Genomic DNA, 22,736 nt, shown 5'->3' on the forward strand with positions numbered 1-22,736 from the left:
TTGGAGATCAAAGTGTCAGAAGGCTTGGTTCTTTCTAATTGCTGTGAGGTAAGAGTCTGTGTCAGTCCTCTCTCCATGACTGGTAAATGACCATCTTATCCCCATGTCTTCACACTGTTTACTCTTCATGTGTCTTGTCTAATAAATTTCCTCTTTTTATAAGGACAAGTTTAGACCCCTCTGTGTTACAAGGGCATCACCTGTCCTCTAACTTCAGGCCAGTTGTTCATTTTTTATTATGGAATTTACAGTCTTCTGCTTCATGTCGTAGTTATTTGAATGGACATCTAATCTTTCTATTTTCAATTACAAATTCATTCAAGTTAATTATACTTTGCACAGATTATACTCTTAAACGTTTGTGAAATGTGACATCACTATTATTTTTGCTTTTTGCATTTTACTTTTTGTCATACATTTTACAGTTGACTTTGAACCATATCTTTTAAAATGCTACAGCTCAGAGAAAATTAGTTACAGAAAATGTTGCATCAGTTGGTGAAACAAGGGGACAAATTCTAGCCTACACTCCAGGGTCTAAGAGAAATCAGTGTGACGTATATTTTCAAGTTATGTGATTTGAGATCTGCTACTTCTGTTACTTAGAAGGCCACTTTTGCTTGCTGAAATCTAAAGTATCTTTCCAGTCATAACTCAAAAAACTATTCTTTTATGACTATTTTCACAATCAGCTATCATCAAAACTAATTTATCTTTTCTCTTTGCCCACATAGTTGATACAAGTTCAATTAATCAGCACCTAACACAGACAGGTACTAATTTTCCATTGATGAAACAGACATGAGCCCTAAGGAACTGATATTCCATAGACAAAATTGATGTGATCTTTCATTTTCAGGCACTTACTATCTGGTTGGGGACAAGGGGGACCAGAAAATTTAAAAATGGGAGATAATTTCAATATCAAGTGACAGAAGATTTTTACTGTTTCTCATTTTTTGTATTTTATGTTATACATATCATAATAAATTACTTACATATTTCTTTTCTGTCCCTAGTTACAGAGTCCATGAGACCAGGGAGGCAGTTCACCATGATGAGAAGCTCATGATGGGCAGTGGGGGATAGGAGGGTAGGACCTAAATACCCATGGCTTTGGCATCAGGCAGCCCACTCTAAACTTGAATTGTTGCCTCTTGGCTAAAGCAATCTTTTTAAAGAACATTTTTAAAAATATTTTTAGAAATAGGGTATCACTCTGTCACCCTGGCTGGAATGCAGTTGCATGATTGAATAGCTCACTGTAACCTCAAACTCCTGCACTCAAGCTATCCCCTCAGCTCAGCCTCCTGAAGAGCTAGGAATATAGGCGCATACCACCATGCCTGGCTAATTTCCTTATTTTTTGTGGAGATAGGGAACTCTGCATGTTGCCCAGGCTGATCACAAGCAACTCTCCCGCCTCAGCCTCCCAAAGCACTGGGATTATAGGCTGAGCCACTATGCCCAGCCTGCTAAAACACATTACTTAACTTCTCTAATATTCACTGTTCAAATCCAAAAGTAAGTTTAACAATTCTGATTTGCATATTGGGAATAAATTAAATGATATGCTTGCAGCTTCTAATGAAATGCAAGATGAATAGATGCAGATAGTAAGCATTTAATGAATACTTATTGAATAAAATCCACTCATTCTCCATTTCATTTTCTTTCTAAAAGATATAGAAATAATGGGTATAGATGTATGTATGCATAAGTATTATGAATACATACATATGCATATATATGTAATTCCCTGTTCTAGGAAATTTCATCTATGGGGTGGGTGATAACCAGTTGCTGCAATTTATTTTAGCAAAATACTATAAAGTTTGGGTTTTGAAAACTATTTCTGAGACTAGCAAATTAGCCTCTTCATCTTGAATTAGCTTTAAAAAAAATTGTATTATGAATTATGTTACAAGAGTATCACCTGTCCTATAACTTCAGGCCAGTTGTTCATTTTCTTATTATGGGATATTTATGTATATATAAAGAAAGGGACAGATGGAAGCAGAGCAGAGGCATTGAAGTGATCATGATAAAGATTTCCAGAAACCTTCCTTTTCTTTTTCTGAATATTATTGAATTAAACACAGTGGTTCATTAATTCATAGTGAAGGAAATCACTGAAACTGATGATCATATTTTTCACATCAACTGAAGCTACATGGCACAATAAAAAGTGTAGAAATAAAAGTAAGAAAATCTAGGTTTCAGCCTAAACTCTTACCTGTGCATGTCACGTGACTTTGGGAAAATGCTGTACATTATCAGATTCTCAGATTTTTTATTGTTGAAATACTGTATTTAAAACTGATTTATAAATTAAGTGATATGCAAATATATTTGTTTGTTTTGGACATTCAAATAATGTATTAATGGCTGGGGAAAATAAAAATAATAACAAATTAATGTGATTTATTGTCAAAGTCCACATGATTACAAACATTTTTCAGTTTTCTAAATAGTTGATAGGAAGCATGATATTGGTAAGGGAGGTTATACAATTATCTAGAGCAAGGTTTCAATAGTTTCGCATGATCAGGATTTGGGGTCAGATAATTCTGTGGTGTGGTGTGGTGTGGTGTGGTGTGGGCTATCTTGTGCATTGTAGGATATTGAGCAGACTAAATCCTCACTAGAAGCCAGTAGCACCACCGCTTTAAGTCATAACAAGCCAAAATGTCTCCAGAGACAGTAGAATTAAGAACCATGGATCTAGACAATTAGCTGAAGCTTCTTTATTTACCCAGAATAGACTTGACCCAAAGATGATTAAAATAAATTGAAATATTTTTTACCACATAAGTCAGAAATGCACACATTTTTATATAGACAGATGGTATCATCCCATGTGCCTAATATTCTTTCTGGATTATATCTCATGTCACAGCAGAAGGCACAATCATTTTGTCAACTATATCAGGATGTAATTACATTTATCACCAAATCAATGACCTGCACAGAGAGCGCAGATCTGAAATGACTTAATGTGACTTATTTTTTAAAATAAAAATACTACAGTAATAGTGAGGCAACCTGACTTCTATTTCTCTAGTGTTCTTCTTGCCTAAAAATAAGCTAAAGTAATTTGTCCTAGGAACTTTGTAATTTTTTTAATTTATCACTTTGCTGATTGTTTGGTAATTCTAAATTCAAGCCCTATAATCACTCATAGAAAACTAAGTCGTCCTCAACAAAACAACCAAAGATTTTTATTATGACAGCATGTTTGCTTTTGTGTATAATTTTTTGTTTGTTTGTTTGTTTGTTTTTTTTTGAGACAGAGTCTCTGTCACCCAGACTGGAGGGCAGTGGCACAATCTTGGCTCGCTGCAACCTCCGTCTCCTGGGTTCAAGCAATTCTCTGCCTCAGCCTCCCAAGTAGCTGGGATTACAGGTGCACGCCACCATGCCCAGCTAATTTTTATATTTTTAGTAGACATGGGGTTTCACCAATTTGTGTATAATTTTTGACAAGTTTTTTCTGTGGTAAAATTTATCTAGAGAAAAAGAGCAAAAGATATTTTTCCTGTGAAGATAGTATTACCAATGTCTTCTAAAATATCTGTGATGTAGGTATATACACTCAAATACTAGAGAATAGTAAGCAAAAATAGGGACAATATAATTCACTGTGCAGTAGAGAAGTTATTAATAGGAGGAGAAAAAGTAGAAAACAAAAGCAGAAGAGGGTTAGAAAGAGCAGTACATGAGAGATAGAGGAGGTTCATTCCAGGCATTCCATCCAGAAACCAGATGTAATAGCATAAAACCATAGCCCATATCTAGATAGTGACTCTGCATGAAGAAAAGTAGAAAGTGGACTAAGGCCAATTGGACCAGGTAAGGGGCAAGCCTTCTCCCAAGGACAGCACTGAGATATTGAAGTGTGATGAGGAAACTACTTCTACAATTGCTCAAGAGGCAGCCAAGATTATTTGTAGAGCCTGCTTTGCAGGACCTAGATGAGCATTTGCTGCCCCCCATTCTAAGAGAGGAACTGAGCAGCCTGCATAGGGTTAGAGGATCACTAACATTTCCTGGTATGTTCAGAAAAGAACTGACAGAATCTCTCCAGATTTCTGTGTTACATTTGAGCATTGTTTCTTGAGTAACATTATTAGACCCAAATTCCATAATAATCCAGCTGAGATCTGAAAGGTGTTCTTTCAGTGCTAGACATGAGTCTAGACTTAAACGAAACCTTGGCTCCCTGGAGACTTCTGAGTTCCAGCCAGATGAGTCTGTATTTCCAATTGTTTTCTAATGTAGGTTCAATAAAGTAGAGTAGTAGTGGTTTATTGGTTTATGTTTTTTAAGGCAATACATAAATTAAAAGTAGTCAACTGCATTCCTGGGCTAAGGAGTAGCTCTAATTGCTAAGAAATATATTCTGTTAGTTTTTAGGCATAGTCTTATTTCTCCTGCATTGAAATCTAATGTTATAAGATAAAATATTTTCTATTAAATTTGATACATTTAAGTAAAACTACATATGCCTTCATCAAAGGAATGAGTACCACTCTTCAAAGCAGAATCAGTTTGCAATTGTGACAGATGATGGTTTCTCAAATTTAGCTGCAATTCCACAATGGTACTTTGATGTCTTTGAAGTCATTGACATGAGGAGTGATTCTGTATTTTACACTGTTCTACTTTCAGTTTAGTCATTCATCAGAGGGATACTCCAGAGGGCCCATGCTTCTTGCAGTTTTTATTTTGCAAACTACTTTGCATTGTAAATAAAAATCTGCTTTAAAAAAAATCTGATTTTACAATGGGAAAAGTTTTCTCATTTTTATATAAAAATCTGTTCTTCCCTTGAGACTTAGTTTTTATGATCCATAATATTTCATGTACACTATATCATTTCTTAATTGACAAATAGTTCTATTTTAAGCAACATAGATTGCATTTTTTATTTTTTCAAAAAAGTCTGAAGACTAAAGAATCAAACTAAACACTCTAATTCCCTCAGAAATTTCTGGGGAATATCTAGTCTGAGATTGTTAGAAACCAGAAGGAAAAGAGACAGAAGAGAAATAGACTGGAATCAAATAAGTGTCCAAGACCTTGAAACTTGGCTCTTGACTGAGGTGTGAATACTGCCAGTCCACCTAATAAAAGCTCGGAGGCAGGTATAGCTGTTCCATAGTGATAGTTTTAAAATCTTCCATCTCTGATTGTTGTGGATTCAACATATTTCTAAATTCCATTATTCATTTGCATACTCTTCAGTCAAAAGACTTAGGATTAAATGCTCATGTCACTGAGAATCCCTATTTGTAACTGGCAAAATAATCCAGTATTCCAGGATCACTAGAAGTAATAAGAAGTTGATAAAATTGAAATGGTTTTCAGAAAAATAAGGACAGTGCAGTAAACTTTTTACAAATATAAACATACTTCATTTAAAGCATTGTCTTTGAAATATGAGATTGTTCTTTCCTTAAGCCTTTTTCCCTTATAAAATAATTACTGTAGTCAACAGTAGGCTACTTATTGTTGTTTTTAACATCCATACTTGGCAAAATGAAAAGTTGTCAGTCTTATGTTAGTCCCCACTTGTTTTCTTTGAAATGGTACTAAACTCTAAAAATCTAGAATGAGAACCACTACTATTGAAAATATCAATGGGAACTTCAGTGATTTTCCTTTCATCAAGCCCAGGGCTTAGAGGAAGGCATGCACAACTCACTGCCTTTTTTTTTTTAAGAAAAACTGAAGCTTCATAGCAACTTTGAGGGAGCTGGAATTTTCTCGCATCTAAGACATTTTATTTAAAGGATAAATTGTATATCCTGGTTTCCATCAATTTCCAAGGAGCTGGATTAAAATATCATTGACTGCTAAAATATATATTACAACGTAGTTCCTCATAGTAGTATCCATTATGATTTAATTATTCCTTCATCTGAATCCCTCTCACATTGAAGATTTACTCTATTTGCTAAAATTTAATTTGGCATCATTTGGTTATTTTATAAAATATTTCTAAATTCTGTTATCCATTTCCATAACCTTCAGTCAAAAGATTTAGGATTAAATGCTCATATCACTGAGAATCCGTATTTGTAATTGGCAAAATCATCCAGTATTCCAGGAACACTAGAAGTAATGAGAAGTTGATAATATTGAAAAATGTCCTATGTGATTGGACACAGACTTGAGAAAATACGGGGTGCCTGTGAGTTGGGTCCTGGGTGAGTTATGGTGCATTTGATGCTCTGTTGTTTTCTTCCTTCTTTCTCCTTTTCAGTGAAATCAGATGAGTTACAGACCATCAAGAAAGAATTAACCCAGATCAAAACTAAAATTGACTCCTTGCTAGGGCGCCTGGAGAAGATTGAGAAACAGCAGAAGGCGGAGGCAGGTAAGTGAAAAGGATCTGTGATCACAGACAGGTCAGAATTGAACCAGTGAAACACTGTCAATCACAGAGGCAGTACAGGGCCAGAAAGACACTGGTTGAGTTTAACAGCGGTTAATACAGATATGCCAACAATATCTTTAAGCCAAGAGTTGCAATAATAAAATTATTCTTTTTTCTTTTAGAGAACATTAACCCATTTTTCTAAGATTCATACTAAAAATAAAAGGCAAGGAAAAGTGTTTTGATGGAATAATCAGCACTAGTTGAGTCACAATTGAGTTTGTCTCAATATCAAGTAACCTTTCAGAAAATCAATTAACAGAATAATGCTATCAGGCTAACATAATATTCACATATAATTAAATTAACTGCAGCAAAATTTGACAGGTTTCAACAATTATTATAATGCCCAACTCCTGCCTTTGCTGCTACCCTGAAAGACTTCAGTAGCCAAGTTCAGGAACCTCAAGACTAAGAGCATGCGCCTGGCTACCCACAGGCCAAGTTATTTGATTACATGTTTTACAATTTAGTAGCCTCTGTCTTTTGAATTGTCAGCCCTGACCCAGCTCCTTTCTAGTACAACTCTAATGCTCTTTTCATATGGCTACAGATGTTTTTTGAGTCATAAGTATATGAGAACTGGTATAAACTAAGAAGTAGGCCACAGTTTGAAAAGTGTGTTCTGCAAAGCTTTAGATGCCTCAGAAGCCTCCTTGGAGTTAAGATGACCAGACTTACGCGTCTTCAAAACCCAGCCCTTGCTCTGACCAGTGTCACTTTCCTGTATCTGTTCTAGATACTGGCATTCAACATAAGACTTAATTTGCTGGAAGAGTTCCACTTCTTATAAAACAAATAAATAAAAAGTGTGAAAGCCCTTGAAAAATCTGGCTTCTTCATTTTGCAGATGAGAAAATAAAGGCTCAGGAAAGTAAAGGGATTTTCCTAGATCTCTATATCTAGTTAGTGATAGACCTCGGTCTCAAACACACACGAGCCTGTCAAAAACTGACAGGCTCCTGTGTGTGGTAGCTCAGGGGCCCTAGATCCCCATGAGTTTTCATCATTTAGGTGTTACCCAGATAGCCTTACTTCAGTGAAATCCTGGCCAAAGCCGTGGGGAGAACCTGAGATTGGGGCTTGTTACTGAATTTAATGCCTTTTCCCATTTACAGCCCCAATCTCAGGTTCTCCCCAGGGCTTTGGCCCAGGATTTCACTGAAGTAAGGCTATCTGGGTAACACCTAAATGATGAGAACTCATGGGGACCTAGGGCCCCTGAGCTACCACACACAGGAGCCTGTCAGTTTTTTGACTTTCATCACTGGGGTGAGTGTTGGAGCTTACCCTTGGTGGTGAGCCATATAGGGCTCAAGAATGAAAAGAAGCAGATTTGAGATGGTAGTGTAGCATAATGGATGACAGAAATAAACTCTGGTTCAAATCATTACATACCACATACACAGTTTTCTCATTTATAAAATGATACTGATGGCTGCCTCACATGGTGAGTAATGAACAAAGCAGCATATGTAAATTATATAGCAGAGAGTTAAAAATATAATCATTGGCGTTATCAAAGATTAGTAGCAACACACCCATGTACAGGCAAATGGACATTTCCTCGTACTTTCATACAGCCCATTTTTAATAAACACAAGCCGTGTACCTAGCACATGGTCGACTCACACTAACACTTGTTAAGGTAGATGAGTAATGATAGACTAAATGGAATCTTCTTAAAAATTTCTATTACAAGTGTATTTTCTATTCAGAAAAGGTACACTGCCTATACTTTTTAATAAAAAATGTTAGATTTTAGAAAGTTTCTACAAGCTGTCTATGGCACTGAGGTGTTACTGTAACTGAAATATTCTGTGATGTTGCCTAAATCAATATTTCCCTTTGAGAACTCTGTAAAATTCATTATTATGTAAAACAACCCTTACAGCAAAGGACTTTGATAACCAATTTGCACTTCAGTTTAAAGGATTATGGAGAACTAATTTAAATATAAATCACCTCAAAGAGAAAAATGTGATCCTTATTCCATCATAATATACCTTCAGTTTCCTGCAATGACTAATATCTTCCCCATATCTTTTTGGAAGATCATTTAGAAATGAACACTAAAATTCAAAGCTTGCATCTTTTTTTCATGAGATGTCACTTACTTTTGAACATGTTTAACCTTTTCCAGTCATGAGACAGTTGATTGTAAAATAATAGACTTAGTCCTTTGATATTTATGTCTTTCTCTTTAACTTTGTATGAAGAAAATGAATTTAATTTGTAACTCCATTCTTTTAGTAATTGTTTCCTGAACAGTGTCTGTATTTATAGAGATAAATGTTTTATACATTTTACCATATTTTCTTTATGAAAAGAAATCAGGGTTGCCTGGAAGGAATTAACACTACCTTATGGAAAGTGGAGTGAAATGCACTGAAACTCATTTAAAAAATGCTCATTGCCTCCTTATTCAAGGGGACAGTCATTATAATGCTTAATTAGTTGAAAGCTAATTACTTGGTAGCTAGCATTTACTCTTCATTATTACTCTTTCATAAATTTCTCACTCCTAATTTACTATTAGTTATTTGATAGTGAAATTTTCCAGCAGAGAAGTAATGGCAGGAAGGAGATGGAGAATCAGAAAGTGTGGGGAAGGACACACAACATGGGCTGTGCCTGAGGTCAAGTTCCATAGTATCTTTTTTTTGTTTGGAAGTAAACTCCTAAGCTCTTAGTACATTATTTTGGATTTTCTATACCTTAAATTGCTCAAATAAATGTGCGTGTGGTGTCCTGTCATTTGAGATTATTAAGTTCCTCAGAACAAGATCATGTCTTCTCTTCCCTAACTATACCCAACACCAGGTATTATGTACTGGGCACAACTTAGCAACTCATTTAACTCTCTTAGGTTTAAAGACTTTCAAATGTAAACTAGAGGAATGGGTTATGGCCTCAAATGTATATTCCAGCTCTAAAATTATGATTAGTGTGAATCCACCATGCATATATTATTTTTTCCATTACATCACACAACTTCTTTGGGGATATAGTGACTATGTAGAATATAGAAAACCAGAACTAACACTTAAAATCAGTTTGGCCAGCAATTTTGCCTCGTTCTTAGATGATTCTTTTAAAAGAGCCACATATAAGTTGCCACATATGCATAGCACAAATTACATGCTTTACACAAAGATGTTAAGTGACCAAAAACAGTGAAAGGCACAAGAAGGAAAAGTAAAGACTGGATATCATGCAATGGGCACAGTTACTCCATGGGTAACTACATTTTTATTAAAAAAATTACATTTCAAGTGCAGACTTTCTGAAGTCAAAAGGCAATTAGACATTATTTAGTTCAATTTTATTCTCACTGTTATGCCTGATACATAAGCAGCCAAATCTGACTGGGACAGTTCCAATGATAACGTTGGGATGTTAGACCTAAGCCTCAGAGAGGTTACAAATAGGAATCCCACAAGATAAATTCATCCTACCCATATGTTTGGTATAAGAGATGAAGTTTTCAAAAATACATTCATGTCAAAAAATTGGAATATTGTAAATAAATCTCAAAATTTGAGTTTTAAAAATATTGAACTTTTCAATACTGCTGCTCACTGTATCACTCTATACATGGCATGCACTTTTCAGTTTGCTAATATCTTTATCCAGCCAGTTCACATATTTATATTATCGGTCACTGTTCACATTTATGTCTGAGACTCCTATTATAGGTTTTCCTCACACTGAGCCAAAATGTATTTTGCTTTCACTTGGTTCAGTTATCACTTTTATGTTCTCTGAAAAGAAACTTAATGTCCAATTTCTTGTCACACAACAGTCAATTAAGTATTTAAAGGGAGTGGCTCACGCCTGTAATCCTAGCACTTTGGGAGACTGAGGCAGGTGGATCACTTGAGGTCAGGAGTTCGAGACCAGCCTGACCAACATGGTGAAACCCCGTCTCTACTAAAAATACAAACATTAGCCAGATGTGGCGGCACATCTGTAATCCCAGCTACTAGGGAGTCTGAGGCAGGAGAATTGCTTGAACCCGGGAGGTGGAAGTTGCAGTGAACTGAGATCATGCCACTGCACTTCAACCTGGGCAACAGTGAGACTCCATCTCAAAAAATTTGAAAAATTAATTAATTAATTAATTAATTAATTAAATTAAAAATATATATATATGGGAGCTATAAGTATTCTCACCCCTCCAAAACCTTTGAACAGAGAGTTGATATCATTGGCCTGTGTGTAGTCATCTTAACTGCATTCAAATTTTGATCACAGCATTTTAGAGACCTTTTTGGTCTAGAGAAATATCAACAGTTCCTGCAGTTGCTTCTCATTAAACTTGGTTTCGTACCTTAAACTATTGCCATCTCTCTTCTCTAGTCATTATGTAGTCTGTCAACATTACATTGCTCAGAATGGAAAGTGTTGCTCCAGATGTGATCTGACTGCTGTAGCCTGTAATATGACTACTATTTCTGTTCTGAATACCTTACTGCTCTCATTGATACTTCAGATTTGGTGATGCTTCTGGTTACAGATGATGAATTAAACACAAGAATTGAGCAGTGTTCTTCCTTGAAACTGCATTAAAAATAAGGATAGGGTTTACCAGCTGGACAGGAGGTATACCTAATTTAGCACATCCTAGAAATCCAAGTCCAATTTTGATCACAAACTCCCGAAAAGTTCAGAATTCAAGGCATCACATTCCTCAGGAAAAGAGGAAATAAATGGTTGAAAGTCTGTTTAGGAAACAGATTCTTATGTCCCAACTATGTCTGCTGCACTTTGAAAGAAGGCTGCAGAAGTTTCCTCTAGAGAAGGTAAAACAGTGGGTCTCAGGACTGGTAGATGACAAGGAAACTTGAGAGCACTTAAAAGCAGTTGGGGGCCAAAAGCAGTTGGTGGCTCATGCCTGTAATGCCAGCACTTTGGGAGGCCAAGGCGGGTGGATCATGAGGTCAGGAGATACAGACCATGCCTGGCTACACAGGTGAAATCCTGTCTCTACTAAAAATATAAAAAATTAGCCGCGTGGTGGCGGGCACCTGTAGTCCCAGCTACTCGGGAGGCTGAGGCAGGAGAATGGTGTGAACCCGGGAGGCAGAGCTTGCAGTGAGCCGAGACCGCACCACTGCACTCCAGCCTGGGTGACAGAGCGAGACTCCACCTCAAAAAAAAAAAAAAAAGAAAAAAGCAGAGGGGGTAAAGTTTCTGTAATCACTGTAGAAATGCCACTTTCTCCCTGACTCAGCTACCAGACCACTGGCAGGACACTAGAAGAGTCTTCAGTTGAGAGCATGAGCAGCCCAAGAGGAAGGACTTAAAGATGCCGATATAGGATGAAGTAAGGAAGCACTCAGCCAGACCACCTACAGAGACAGTATCTCTCTATACTTACAAAGTTGCCAATCAATATTTTAATACTGTTAACACGAACAAACAAGAATCACCTGATGAAAGAACACATTTAACATAATAAGCAAATGCCAAAAAAGTCAGAGGAAACAAGAATATACAGGAAGAATAAAACTTCAAAAAAAAGAAAAAAAAAACACTAATACCCTCAGAGACATGAGAAGATACTGTAATAAAAACATAAAATTATAAAACTGATATTCAAAGGGCTGATAAAAGAGCTTTTAGAAATTAACATATAAATAACTCAATACAATGAGTTAACATATAAATAACTCAATAAAATGATTGGAAGACAAAATTGGAGAAACTCTCCCAGAAAATACGGAAAAAAACAGAAATGGAAAATAGGGGAAGGATATGAGAATTACAGGATGAATATCTGAATAAGTTTAAGTTTCAGTTTTCATATTTCATCTCCATTCAATCTGAGTTGGGTTTCAGTTTACCTATGTGGGAACCCAAGGCACGGGAACCATCTCAGACTAATGGCCTTCCAATTAACTATTTTAATATACCCTTTCTCTGAAAAGTACTAAAAAAATTACTTCACCAAAAGCATGGTGATAAACCAAGAAAGAAGAAAACCAGCCTTCCTAAAGCATGGACTCTATAAGCAACAAACAAAAGGAATTCTCAAGATAGAGGTAACAGAGATCCTAGGAGATGATCTGTGCAAGAGATCTGGAAAGAAATGAGTCCAGGTCAGAACTGCTCAAAAGCTCTGGGATAGACTTTTTAAGACATCAAACTTGATGAAATAGCTACTGGGTGAGAAAGAGGATTGGTTAAGAAAGAGGAGTAAGTTTGCATAAGTACATAAAGAGAAGCACATAGAGAACTAATTTTTAAAACCTGAGGCAATTTTTAATTCTAGAGAAAACAAAATACTCTTCAGGAAAGAAAAAGTATTCATCCCGTACTAACAGCTTAGCTGCACAAAGTACTTTCATAGTAAAAATTATGTAAAAACTGAAAATTTATTAAATCCAATTAACAATGTGATTCTCTAGAGAGATGGGAAGTGAGTGGGGATTGCAGGACCAAGAACTGAATCCTCAGCTTCCTACGGATAATGTCAACAGATAGTGCATAAAACTGATTGAGAAGTAGCAATATAAACATTATTTAGAGATAGGAGTGCGTGTATTTGAAAGATTCAGCCAATAGGAGTGCATGTATTTAAAAGGTTCATCCAAGTGAGTGGAAAGTCTTTAAGGAGCTGGAAATGGTGAACAGGTAGGAACAAAACGCTGCTGTTTTTCATAGCGAGCTTGTAGAAATATTTGAGTACAAAAATTAAATATTTTAAAGAAGTTCAATACAAGGCGGAGAAAAGACATTGAGTTGTCTTTTGCAACTAGATCAAACCTTTCAACTGCTTACTGGAGTGCTTCCTGTAGCTATCCCTGTTAACTGTAAAGGCAAGATTGCCCTGGACACTTATTAAAAGCAGCAAGGAAGGCTTTATTCAAGACTATTGCAATAGGAGATAAAAATTGAACTAGACTCTGCAAAAATAAAAGACAGGATAATTTTTTTTAATGCTAGAATGAGCTAAAGGCAGGCAGATTATTGAATGCTGGAGCTAGTTAATGGAAAAGTATTGGAGGATGTTGGAGGAGGAGATTTGATCACCATTTGTGTTTGCTAATTAGCTCTTATTAAAGTTAGGCTGCTACTCTCCCAAGGAGACTGGAAGACAATGGCCCTATCTTATTCAATGATAACATGTCAAAGAAATAGGTACTGAATCTTAGGGAAAATATTCCTGGGTTACAGAAAATTTGCCTCTCAAATGGGCAGAGAAAGAATTTATAACTGCAAGTTTGTTAAGGCAAACACTAAGGAAAGGATGCTCCAGGGCCTATGGTCAGGAAGAAACCTACCTGTAGTTGTCAAGTCAAGGGAAATATTAAAGCCATCTTGGGAATAACTGAATCACAGTCTTTCAAAATTGAATTCTTTCTCCTCAATTTCCTACCTAGATATACTCCTCTGTACCCTATCATATTGCCAGTCTCAACATTATCCTCTATTCCTACTATAGCAGTGTTGCCAAATCTTATACCTTTGGTATATTTTTACCCCACCCCTTCTCTCTGTTTTCCTAAAGATACGCCAATACCCAAACCTTCATCATCTCTCATATGTTCTGTTGCATTCACCTTATGTTTTAAATAAATTTATTGAGGTATACTTTACATAGAATAAAATTTACTCATTTCAAGAGTATAATTCAATGACTTAGTAATTTTACCAAGTGACACAACCATCACCAGAAATCAGCTAGGACATTTTCATCCCCATAAAAATCACCTTTTAGTTGGCCTCCACTTCTGATTTGTTTCCTCTCCAATTCATCTTCCTTGTGGAAAACAGATTTACATTATCTAAGGTCCCAGACAGGAATAAAACAAAATTAGGTTCACATCACACTAGAGACCTAGTTTAACTTAGTAGCTGAATGAAATTTGGGAAAGTCCCTATAAAACCTATTAAATGGAGAAAATAATATCTCCATTAAAACCATTATTATATTTAAATAAACACAATTATATCAGTAATTTTTAAATGATTTACGTTGCATTTGCTTCATCTCAACAATCTTGGGTATTTCATGTGAACAACTTTGACACCATTTCCTCCAAAAATGTACTTACATAACTAATATATTCATCTAAAAACAGTCTATGTAATTTTCCTGACGTTCATTTATGTGGTTGATAGTAATACCATCCATAATAAGTTGCATTTTTCTAAAATGCATTTCTTGGAACCATTGAGTTAAATTCATACTATATACAGGTGTTATAATATAAAATTTTTCTTAAAATACAGTTTATACTAGTATGCAAAAACAATGATTCAAGGATACTAGCTTGGCTCTAGTGAATAATGTGACTGTTTTTGTATCAACATTCTTTCCAACCATCTGCTAAGCACAATTCAGCTAGCAATTATCTAGCAATTAAGGCAGCATGTCAAAAAACTTAATTGCCAACTCAACCAATTTTCATAGTTATATTAATGATAATAGCTATGCAGCAAACTCAATTTAATAAAAATGCTTTGAACATAAATCTCAACAATTCTAACTTGTTTTCTGAATCATAGATAGCTTTATGAAGTAGAGATGAGATGTGCAGAAAAAAACATTTGAATATGAGGATTGGAATGTAATATTAAATTCTTTCCTTTCATGGTTTTTTAAAGCCTTAGGCATTTTCCCTTATCAGAAATACTTACCTGTAATTTGTACTTCTTTTCCTTTGATAGTCATTGTTTAGCTAACTACAACATGTGCCCCTAACTAAACAGACTTCTTCATTCTTAAACTTAAAATTGGTTACTGAAGAGATTGGAAGCATTCCCTTGGTATGTCAAATTAGGCCTTCTTTTTTAAGAGATATATTAGAAAACAGCCAAGGTTATAAGATCACGAATTTTAAGTTGGAATTCCAGCTCTTGCACTTATTACTGTGTGATCATGAGCACTTATTGGTTCCTCAGTTTCCCCATGTGTAAAATGATAAATAAGCCTACATTGCAGTATATTTCAAGGACTAAAGTTAATGAATCTTACATGGCCAGCACTTCATAAGCACTCGCTAACCTGTAGCCATTATAAACCTTTTTGTTGTAATCTATAATGTAGGTGTCTTTTAGACATAAGCTGCTGGCTTTTTTGGCTTCTAATCGACTCTTTAAAAAAAAAAATCTGATACTCATTTCTCTGTTCACAAAAGAAATGCTATGGTCATCCATCACTCTGACTTAAAGAAACCAACAGACTCCAAAATATGTCCGTGTTTGAAGGCAGCCCTCCTCCAATAAGCACTGGAAGACTTCACATTTCATTTTTCTCTTAAAGACTTGTCAATATAAACACAAACAATTTTCTTCTCAGAAAATTTCAGATCTCACATTTTACTTTGACTTTGTGGTATGGGATTGTCATGTAGAATGTGGCAAGGAGGTTTTTCAGTTTTGCTTTTTTTTTTTTTTAAATTTATCTTCGATTTATATTTTTGTTACCATCGTGTGCAAAATTCAGCTGCCACTTTAACCAAAAGAATTTGACACATTTGACATTTATTTTCCTTAGTTGATTCCACAATTAATATATTCAGCAAACACTTAATTTGTGATTAAGGGTCTGAGTTAGCCACCAGGTAAACAAAGATGAATAATAAAAATGTTTCTGCCCCAAAGAAGCTTTAGTGGCAGAGAGAGAAATGCACATACACACACACACACACACACACACACACACACACACTCACACTGACAATAAACAGTGATGACTAAAAAAAATATGCAAATAAAGAGAATTGCATAAAGTTAAGAATAAACTAAACGACATTACTCATCTCTAAGAAAAGTAAAATTAGATAATTCTTTATAAAAAAAGAACAAGTTGCTTTATCTCTATTTCAGCAACATAATTACTGAATCAAAACTGCCTGTTAAACTGTGAACCAACAGTTTAATAAAGAAGATGTGCTTTCATGTGTGATTTTATTCATGGAACCTATCATTGTTTAGTGATTATATTCCCCATTGAGATGACAAAAGCTATGTTCACTACCTATTACTAACGCACAGGCTGATTGTATTTATTAAACTCCTATAAATCAATTACCATTATAATTAAAGCTTTTTTTTTTTTTTTTTTTTGCTCAACTCAGATAATGACTTGCAAGCATTTAGCTTTCAAGTTAATGATTGGATGATGAGAATAATATATAAGATTTTTTGCAATGAACTGTATTAATATACCACTGCCTTTGAAATACATCAGAATCACATGTGTGTTGTATATTAATACAAAAAATAGAGCGTGTCTATGTACTATGTACTGTATTAGTTTGTTCTCATGCTGTTAATAAAGACATACCCAAGACTGGGTAACTTAAAAAGAAAGAGAGGTTTAATGAACTCACAGTTCCATGTGGCTGGGGAGGCCTCACAATCACAGCAGAAAATGAAAGGCACATCTTATATGGCAGCAGGCAACAGAGAGTGAGAGTCAGGAGAAACGGGAAAACCCTTATAAAACCATCAGATCTTGTGAGACTTATTTACTATAATGGAGGAAACCACCCCTATCATTCAATTATCTCCCACCAGGTCCCTCCCACAACACGTGGGTATTATGGGAGCTACAATCCAAGATGAGATTTGGGTGGGAACACAGCCAAACCATATCAGTACTAGACTATGCCTGTCTAAACATAGAACTAAAAAGGTCGTTTTGAAACCAGAATTCAAAATAATCTTTGTAGTGCCTGATTCTTAACCATCAGTAGGGGTGAATAATTTTGACATGGGAAATTTGTCTATAGCAATAAAGAAATAAATATAGATTCAACTCAAGAACTGTTTTGAACCTGTTATAACACGTTTGTGTGGTCTTTGCAGTTTAAAAAACATATTCACATCTTTTTCTTCATTAGAGCACACACAATTCTCTGAAATAGATGTTATTTTCATGCTTACCTTTTAGAGAAGAAAACCATAATTAATAGGACTAGTAATTAGCAGAAGTATGGATCTCAAACCCTATATCCTTCCTGATACCTTACCTCTTCATGTGCAAGGCATTCAGTGAGGGCTACAGAGCACAATAAAATGTTTTGATAACTGACTTGTATTGTGCTTTTCAGTTTACAAAAGATGAACCTCTATATCATCCCCTTTTAGTGTGACAACGATCTTCTGAGGCAATAGCTCAAACTTCCAGGAAGCTTAAACACTAATGAAAAGATAAGAAAACAGAACTAACTATAAGACAGCATTTGATCAGGGCCTTGGTTGATCAAAGAGGGAAAGATTACATTCAGCTGGGAAGATCAGGAAAGTCAGCTCTCCTGATACAAGCTGAAACAAATTGATACATGAAGCCAGATGAGGACTATGCATCTTTAAAGTCGGGTCCTACAGGGGTCCTTTGAAAATCTGCTATGCTTCCTTGGCCAGAGATCTTCTAGAGAAAAAATTATATATATATATATTTCTAATATAAATAAATTATATATATTATATATAAATATTATATATATATCACACACACACGTATATGTTACTTTCAACATCAAAACATAAGAGTTCTCAAAAAACAAATGTTTCTGGAATCATTAGAGAAGAAATGAATATGCTAGGCCAATTGAATTCCTCATATTTGTCAGTCTTAAGCAAAAGTCCATTTATGTGTTGCAACAAAAAACCACAATAACCTAACATTGAGAACATTTGGCTTGATAAACACAATAACCTAACATTGAGAACGTTTGGTTTTAAAAAATTTATAAGATTCAAAGCATTTTTCACTGCATAGAATTATAAGAATCCCAAATTTCTATTTCTCCCTCTTTCTTAAGGTACCAGCACCAGGTCTTGAAAGCTAGGGCATTTCAAACAAGCAGAATGGTGACATACAGTGGCAAGAGTTGAGGGGTTTAGATGACATGTACAAAAACTTTTTTTAGGAGGAAGAGTGGGGGCCAAAACCAGAGTAGCCACCTCCATTGTGCAGTCAAAGGATCAGTGATAGGAGAGGCAACAGAATAGAACAAGAGATGTGATTATTGGTAGAGGACTCAAAATTGTCCAATGCTCGAGCTAGTCGACCTATCACATCGTTTTCTCAGTGGAGCCTACTCATAGATGTGTATGTGGGTTAATCTAGGTTACAGATCTAGAATTGTAGAGCACAATGAATGATATCTGGAAGGAAAATGAGAATAAAACCTAGAAATATTCAGTAAGAGTAAAATTGAGAGTGTTTTTGGTCTTTCTTGCCTTATTTACCTTCCTTTTAATTCAGACAACTGAGTCTTCTCTAGATTAAACAGATTTTTTTAACTCACTTTCACCTTCTTAAATTGGATAATTTTCTATATTTAGAAAAAATCTTGGTTATATTTTACAATAACCACTTTATAGTCTTCATAGGACTTTCTGTGCTAAATGTTATATAGACATTAGGAAAAATGGGAAGAATTTATATACCACACTTCCTTCCATCAGTACATCTGTATATGCATATCAAGATAAAAAGTACAGTTTTAAAAGCAGAGTTCACATCCTTACTGCACTAGTAATGTTGTTAAATGGAGAAATTTGAACCTAATAAGTTGATTTTAAAAACATCAAGACGTGTATAGCTTGTGTCTATTTATATGAAGTAAATGTCTTTCTCTTAATGAAAAGGAGCCTGTTTTGGTCATTTATGATACCCATAGTAATTATTTGCAGCTCTGGTTTGATCCACCAGCTCCTTTCCTCCTCTGAAACATAGGCTCAGCCCCATGAGTGTTATTCTCTGATCTGAACAGGCCTCTTCATCTACGCTTACTGTTGTTGTTATTCCTTCAACATATTCACAGTAAGAGCATACCATCTCCCTTTTGTATCTAATAGAACACATTTATGTAGTCCTTTATAATTTGCAGAACATTTCCGAAATACAAGCTCTGCTAATTCTCACAGTAAAACCCAGAGGTAGGTATAGATGAAGAAGGAATGACTTAATGTGTTTAAATGACCTAACCTGACCAAATGGCCAAAACTTAGACTCAAACTCAATGTCTATAATTCAGTGGGTAAGTAACAAAGCTAGAGCTAGAATCCTGTCAACTAGAGCTCAGAGTAACTAAACTCTGACAACAGAGGCAAGGCACAACAACCCTCTACTACTGTCTTATTTTCAATAAGCTTTATCATTTGGAGAATTAAAATGCAAGAAGGTATAAAATTATTATTTTAATTGTAAGTAACTTCTTGGAAAGAATACCTGCTTATTTGCACATTATATTTCTATCAGTTTGTTGATTTACATATTAGTTGTTTGAAGTTTTGTGCTGAGACAAAATGTTTATATCAGTGCTCGTTTTCCTTTTATCTCACATTATGAAAAAGACCAGAAATGAATACCTTAAAGTTACTTAGCTCTATAAACTACCTTTATTGTAATAAATTATCAAAATTTAGGCTGTTTAAAAACTCAGATCAAAGGATAGATTAATAATCCGATTTTTAAAAACCCAGCAAAATTAGTGAAAACAACCAACTTTGGAATAGTCATGAACACATGGGAATAAGGTAGAGAAGGAGGAACATATGATGATCTAATTTATTGGATACCCAACATTTCTTTATGTTATCATAGGAGATGAATACCACCTGCTAGAGGAAATAATTATGATGCTGTCAGCACACTTTCCATTTGAGCAGGTTTCTGTGAATGGAATGCACAGATCCTGACTAGAAGAAACTCTAATGTAGAGTGTAGCTTCGTTTGTTGAGCACTTATTATTTGCAAGTCACTATACTGACACTTTGATTCACTACACCAAACCCTGAAAGTGTAGGAAATTGTTGTCCTTATTGCATGGATGAGAAAACTGAGACACATGGAGGGTTAATCATTTTCACTTTGAACAGCATGACAAAGCTATTAGGTGATGAAGCTCGACTTTGACCCAGGTTATCTGATCCCAGAATTTATGTTCTTAACCATTGAAGTTAACCACATCTGTCAACAGAATTTAGACTTTAAATTTTCAGGGTATTGTTCACATAGACATGTTTTTTGAAAAAACAACACATTTGCTTTTGTACTTTTTTCCTCAGTGAGTTTTTGTCTTTTTCACTTAGGTTTGAACTTGTCAATGAATTTTCTCCATCCCGCTTCCTTGAGTGAACAATTTCTATGATGAGTCTGATTTTTGCCATTTGTTTTTGCTCTATTTTCCTCTCAGAAAGACCATCCTTTTTAGAAAGCACTATATATGTAATAAAGTAGCCAGAAAAATCAATCTGTTTATGTAAATCTTACTAATTTATGTACTACTACCATCTGGATTCCCTAATTTTTGCTAATTCTGTTAAATATGCTTACATGTAAGTGCACATAGAAAACTGTACATGATTGAAAAAATTCAACTTAAAGCATAATGTTACCTTACCTTCTGTACACCTTTAATAGCATACAGAGTTTACCCTTTCATGGACTGTTTTTTCATGGTTTATCCAAATGGCTCATGAGCAACCCAAGGTAGTAGTCATTTGCTTTTTCCCCCCCAGAAGCTCAGAAGAAGCAATTGGAAGAGAGTCTAGTGCTGATCCAAGAGGAATGTGTGTCAGAGATTGCAGATCACTCTGCAGAGGAGCCTGCTGAAGGAGGGCCAGATGCCGATGGAGAAGAAATGACAGATGGGATAGAGGAGGACTTCGATGAAGATGGGGGTCATGAGCTGGTAGGAACAAAACATTTGGTATTCACACTCTTTGGGTAACAACACTAGCATGTTAGCAACTTATTCATTCTAAAATAATGATTAAATCATTTGGGGCTTATTTCTCTTATATGCACATATTTAAGGGAACACGAGTATAGTGCTTTGCACATAATAAGTGCTCAATACTTTATTGCTAGCTTAAAATAGGAAGGTCTAAATGAAGGAGGAAAATAAATATTATATAAGTGATTAGGTATATTTAAAGTCTGAAGTGAAAGATTCTCTCCAAAATGCTCCATTGCAAAAGGAACCTTGCATTTATGCGATTACAAGTGAACTATATGTGGATATAATATCCTGGTAACAAACTACAATATACTAGATGATACCTGGGTTACTAACTGATGATAATTATTTATACTATTTTTGTGGCCAACAGTCTTGTCTACAGTGTGATCCCTAAGATGACACGTTGATAGATGGCGAGTTCACCATTTTTAATTCCTGTACTGCCTGATAATCAGTTATTATGAGTTGGGAATTTGGCTAAGACCTGCTTCTTTACAAGTTGTATTTTCCTAATATTGTAATCGTTATACTGCTCATTTCCAGATGTCCTTTCCTGCATAACGACATTACAGACTTGGTAAATGTATGCTGATGAGGATGTTATTTCTCATATTTTATCAAGCATGAAATTAAATATACTATCTCAAAGGACTGAACTAATAAAAATGATATGCGGGCAAGTTTGTGTGTATATGTTGCCAATTTCCAAATATCTATGGACTGATCATATTAAACTTGGCTTATCCCACGTAAAAATCCAATTCCAGTTTGTTTTAATACTGTACCTTTTGTTACTTAACTCATTTTGTCATGGTGGTGGTTTTATCAAGTTTTAAAGACAGCTGAATTGTATAGATTCTATATTGACTTTTAACATGCCAGCTCTGTTAAAATTCATGGCACCTTTATGATTTTTTGTTTGTTTATTTAATTAACTAATTATTTTTGAGACAGAGTCTCACTGTCACCCAGGCTGGAGTACAGTAGCATGATCTTGGCTCACTGCAACCTCCGCCCCCCTGGTTCAAGGGATTCTCCTGCTTCAGCCTCCCGAGTAGCTGGGATTACAGGCACCTGCCACCACATCCAGCTAATTTTTGTAATTTTAAAAGAGATGAGTTTTCGCCATGTTGGCCAGGCTGGTCTCGAACTCCTGACCTCAAGTGATCTGCCAACCTCGGCCTCCTAAAGTGCTGGGATTACATGTGTGAGCCACCGCGCTCAGCCAGCACCTTCATTTAAACTTTTCAAATATGAGCTTTTAACAACCACCCCTATTTCTATGAAAGTCTGTATCAGTTTGCAGAACTTAAGCACCTGTTCTGAGACTGATATTGATTTCAGGAATCTGTTGATTAAGGATTAGAGTGAAGAACAAACAAATGTCCCAGCTTCTCCTTAGGCAGGACTACATGATTTGGCAGGACTAATTCAACAACATGATTTCCTCAACTCATTCTAATCAGACCTCTGCTGTCAGGATTATACTCCTTGAGCTCTCTGGAGGCCTCCATGTTGCCATTTACAATGGTTACTTCTCTGTTCTTATTTTAATTTACTTCTCAGCAGAATTTTGCATA

At 35.4% G+C, this 22,736-nt stretch overlaps 1 protein-coding gene across 21 annotated transcripts in view; it reads left to right on the top strand.

Moving 5' to 3' along the window:
• RALYL (RALY RNA binding protein like) overlaps positions 1–22,736 on the top strand; it is a 725,790-nt gene that overhangs the window by 671,247 nt on the left and 31,807 nt on the right. For 15 of the 21 annotated variants that reach the window (XM_023227786.1, XM_023227788.1, XM_023227783.1 and 12 more), the window contains 2 exons: positions 6,269–6,382; positions 20,933–21,105. In XM_023227786.1, coding sequence (XP_023083554.1) covers positions 6,269–6,382; positions 20,933–21,105 — 287 coding nt within the window. The remainder of the gene's footprint in view (positions 1–6,268; positions 6,383–20,932; positions 21,106–22,736) is intronic. The other 6 variants (XM_023227795.1, XM_023227796.1, XM_023227797.1 and 3 more) reach the window with 2 other exon arrangements.

Source organism: Piliocolobus tephrosceles, chromosome 7, assembly GCF_002776525.5.
Source record: "Piliocolobus tephrosceles isolate RC106 chromosome 7, ASM277652v3, whole genome shotgun sequence".
In the NCBI taxonomy this organism is placed as follows: Eukaryota; Metazoa; Chordata; class Mammalia; order Primates; family Cercopithecidae; genus Piliocolobus; species Piliocolobus tephrosceles.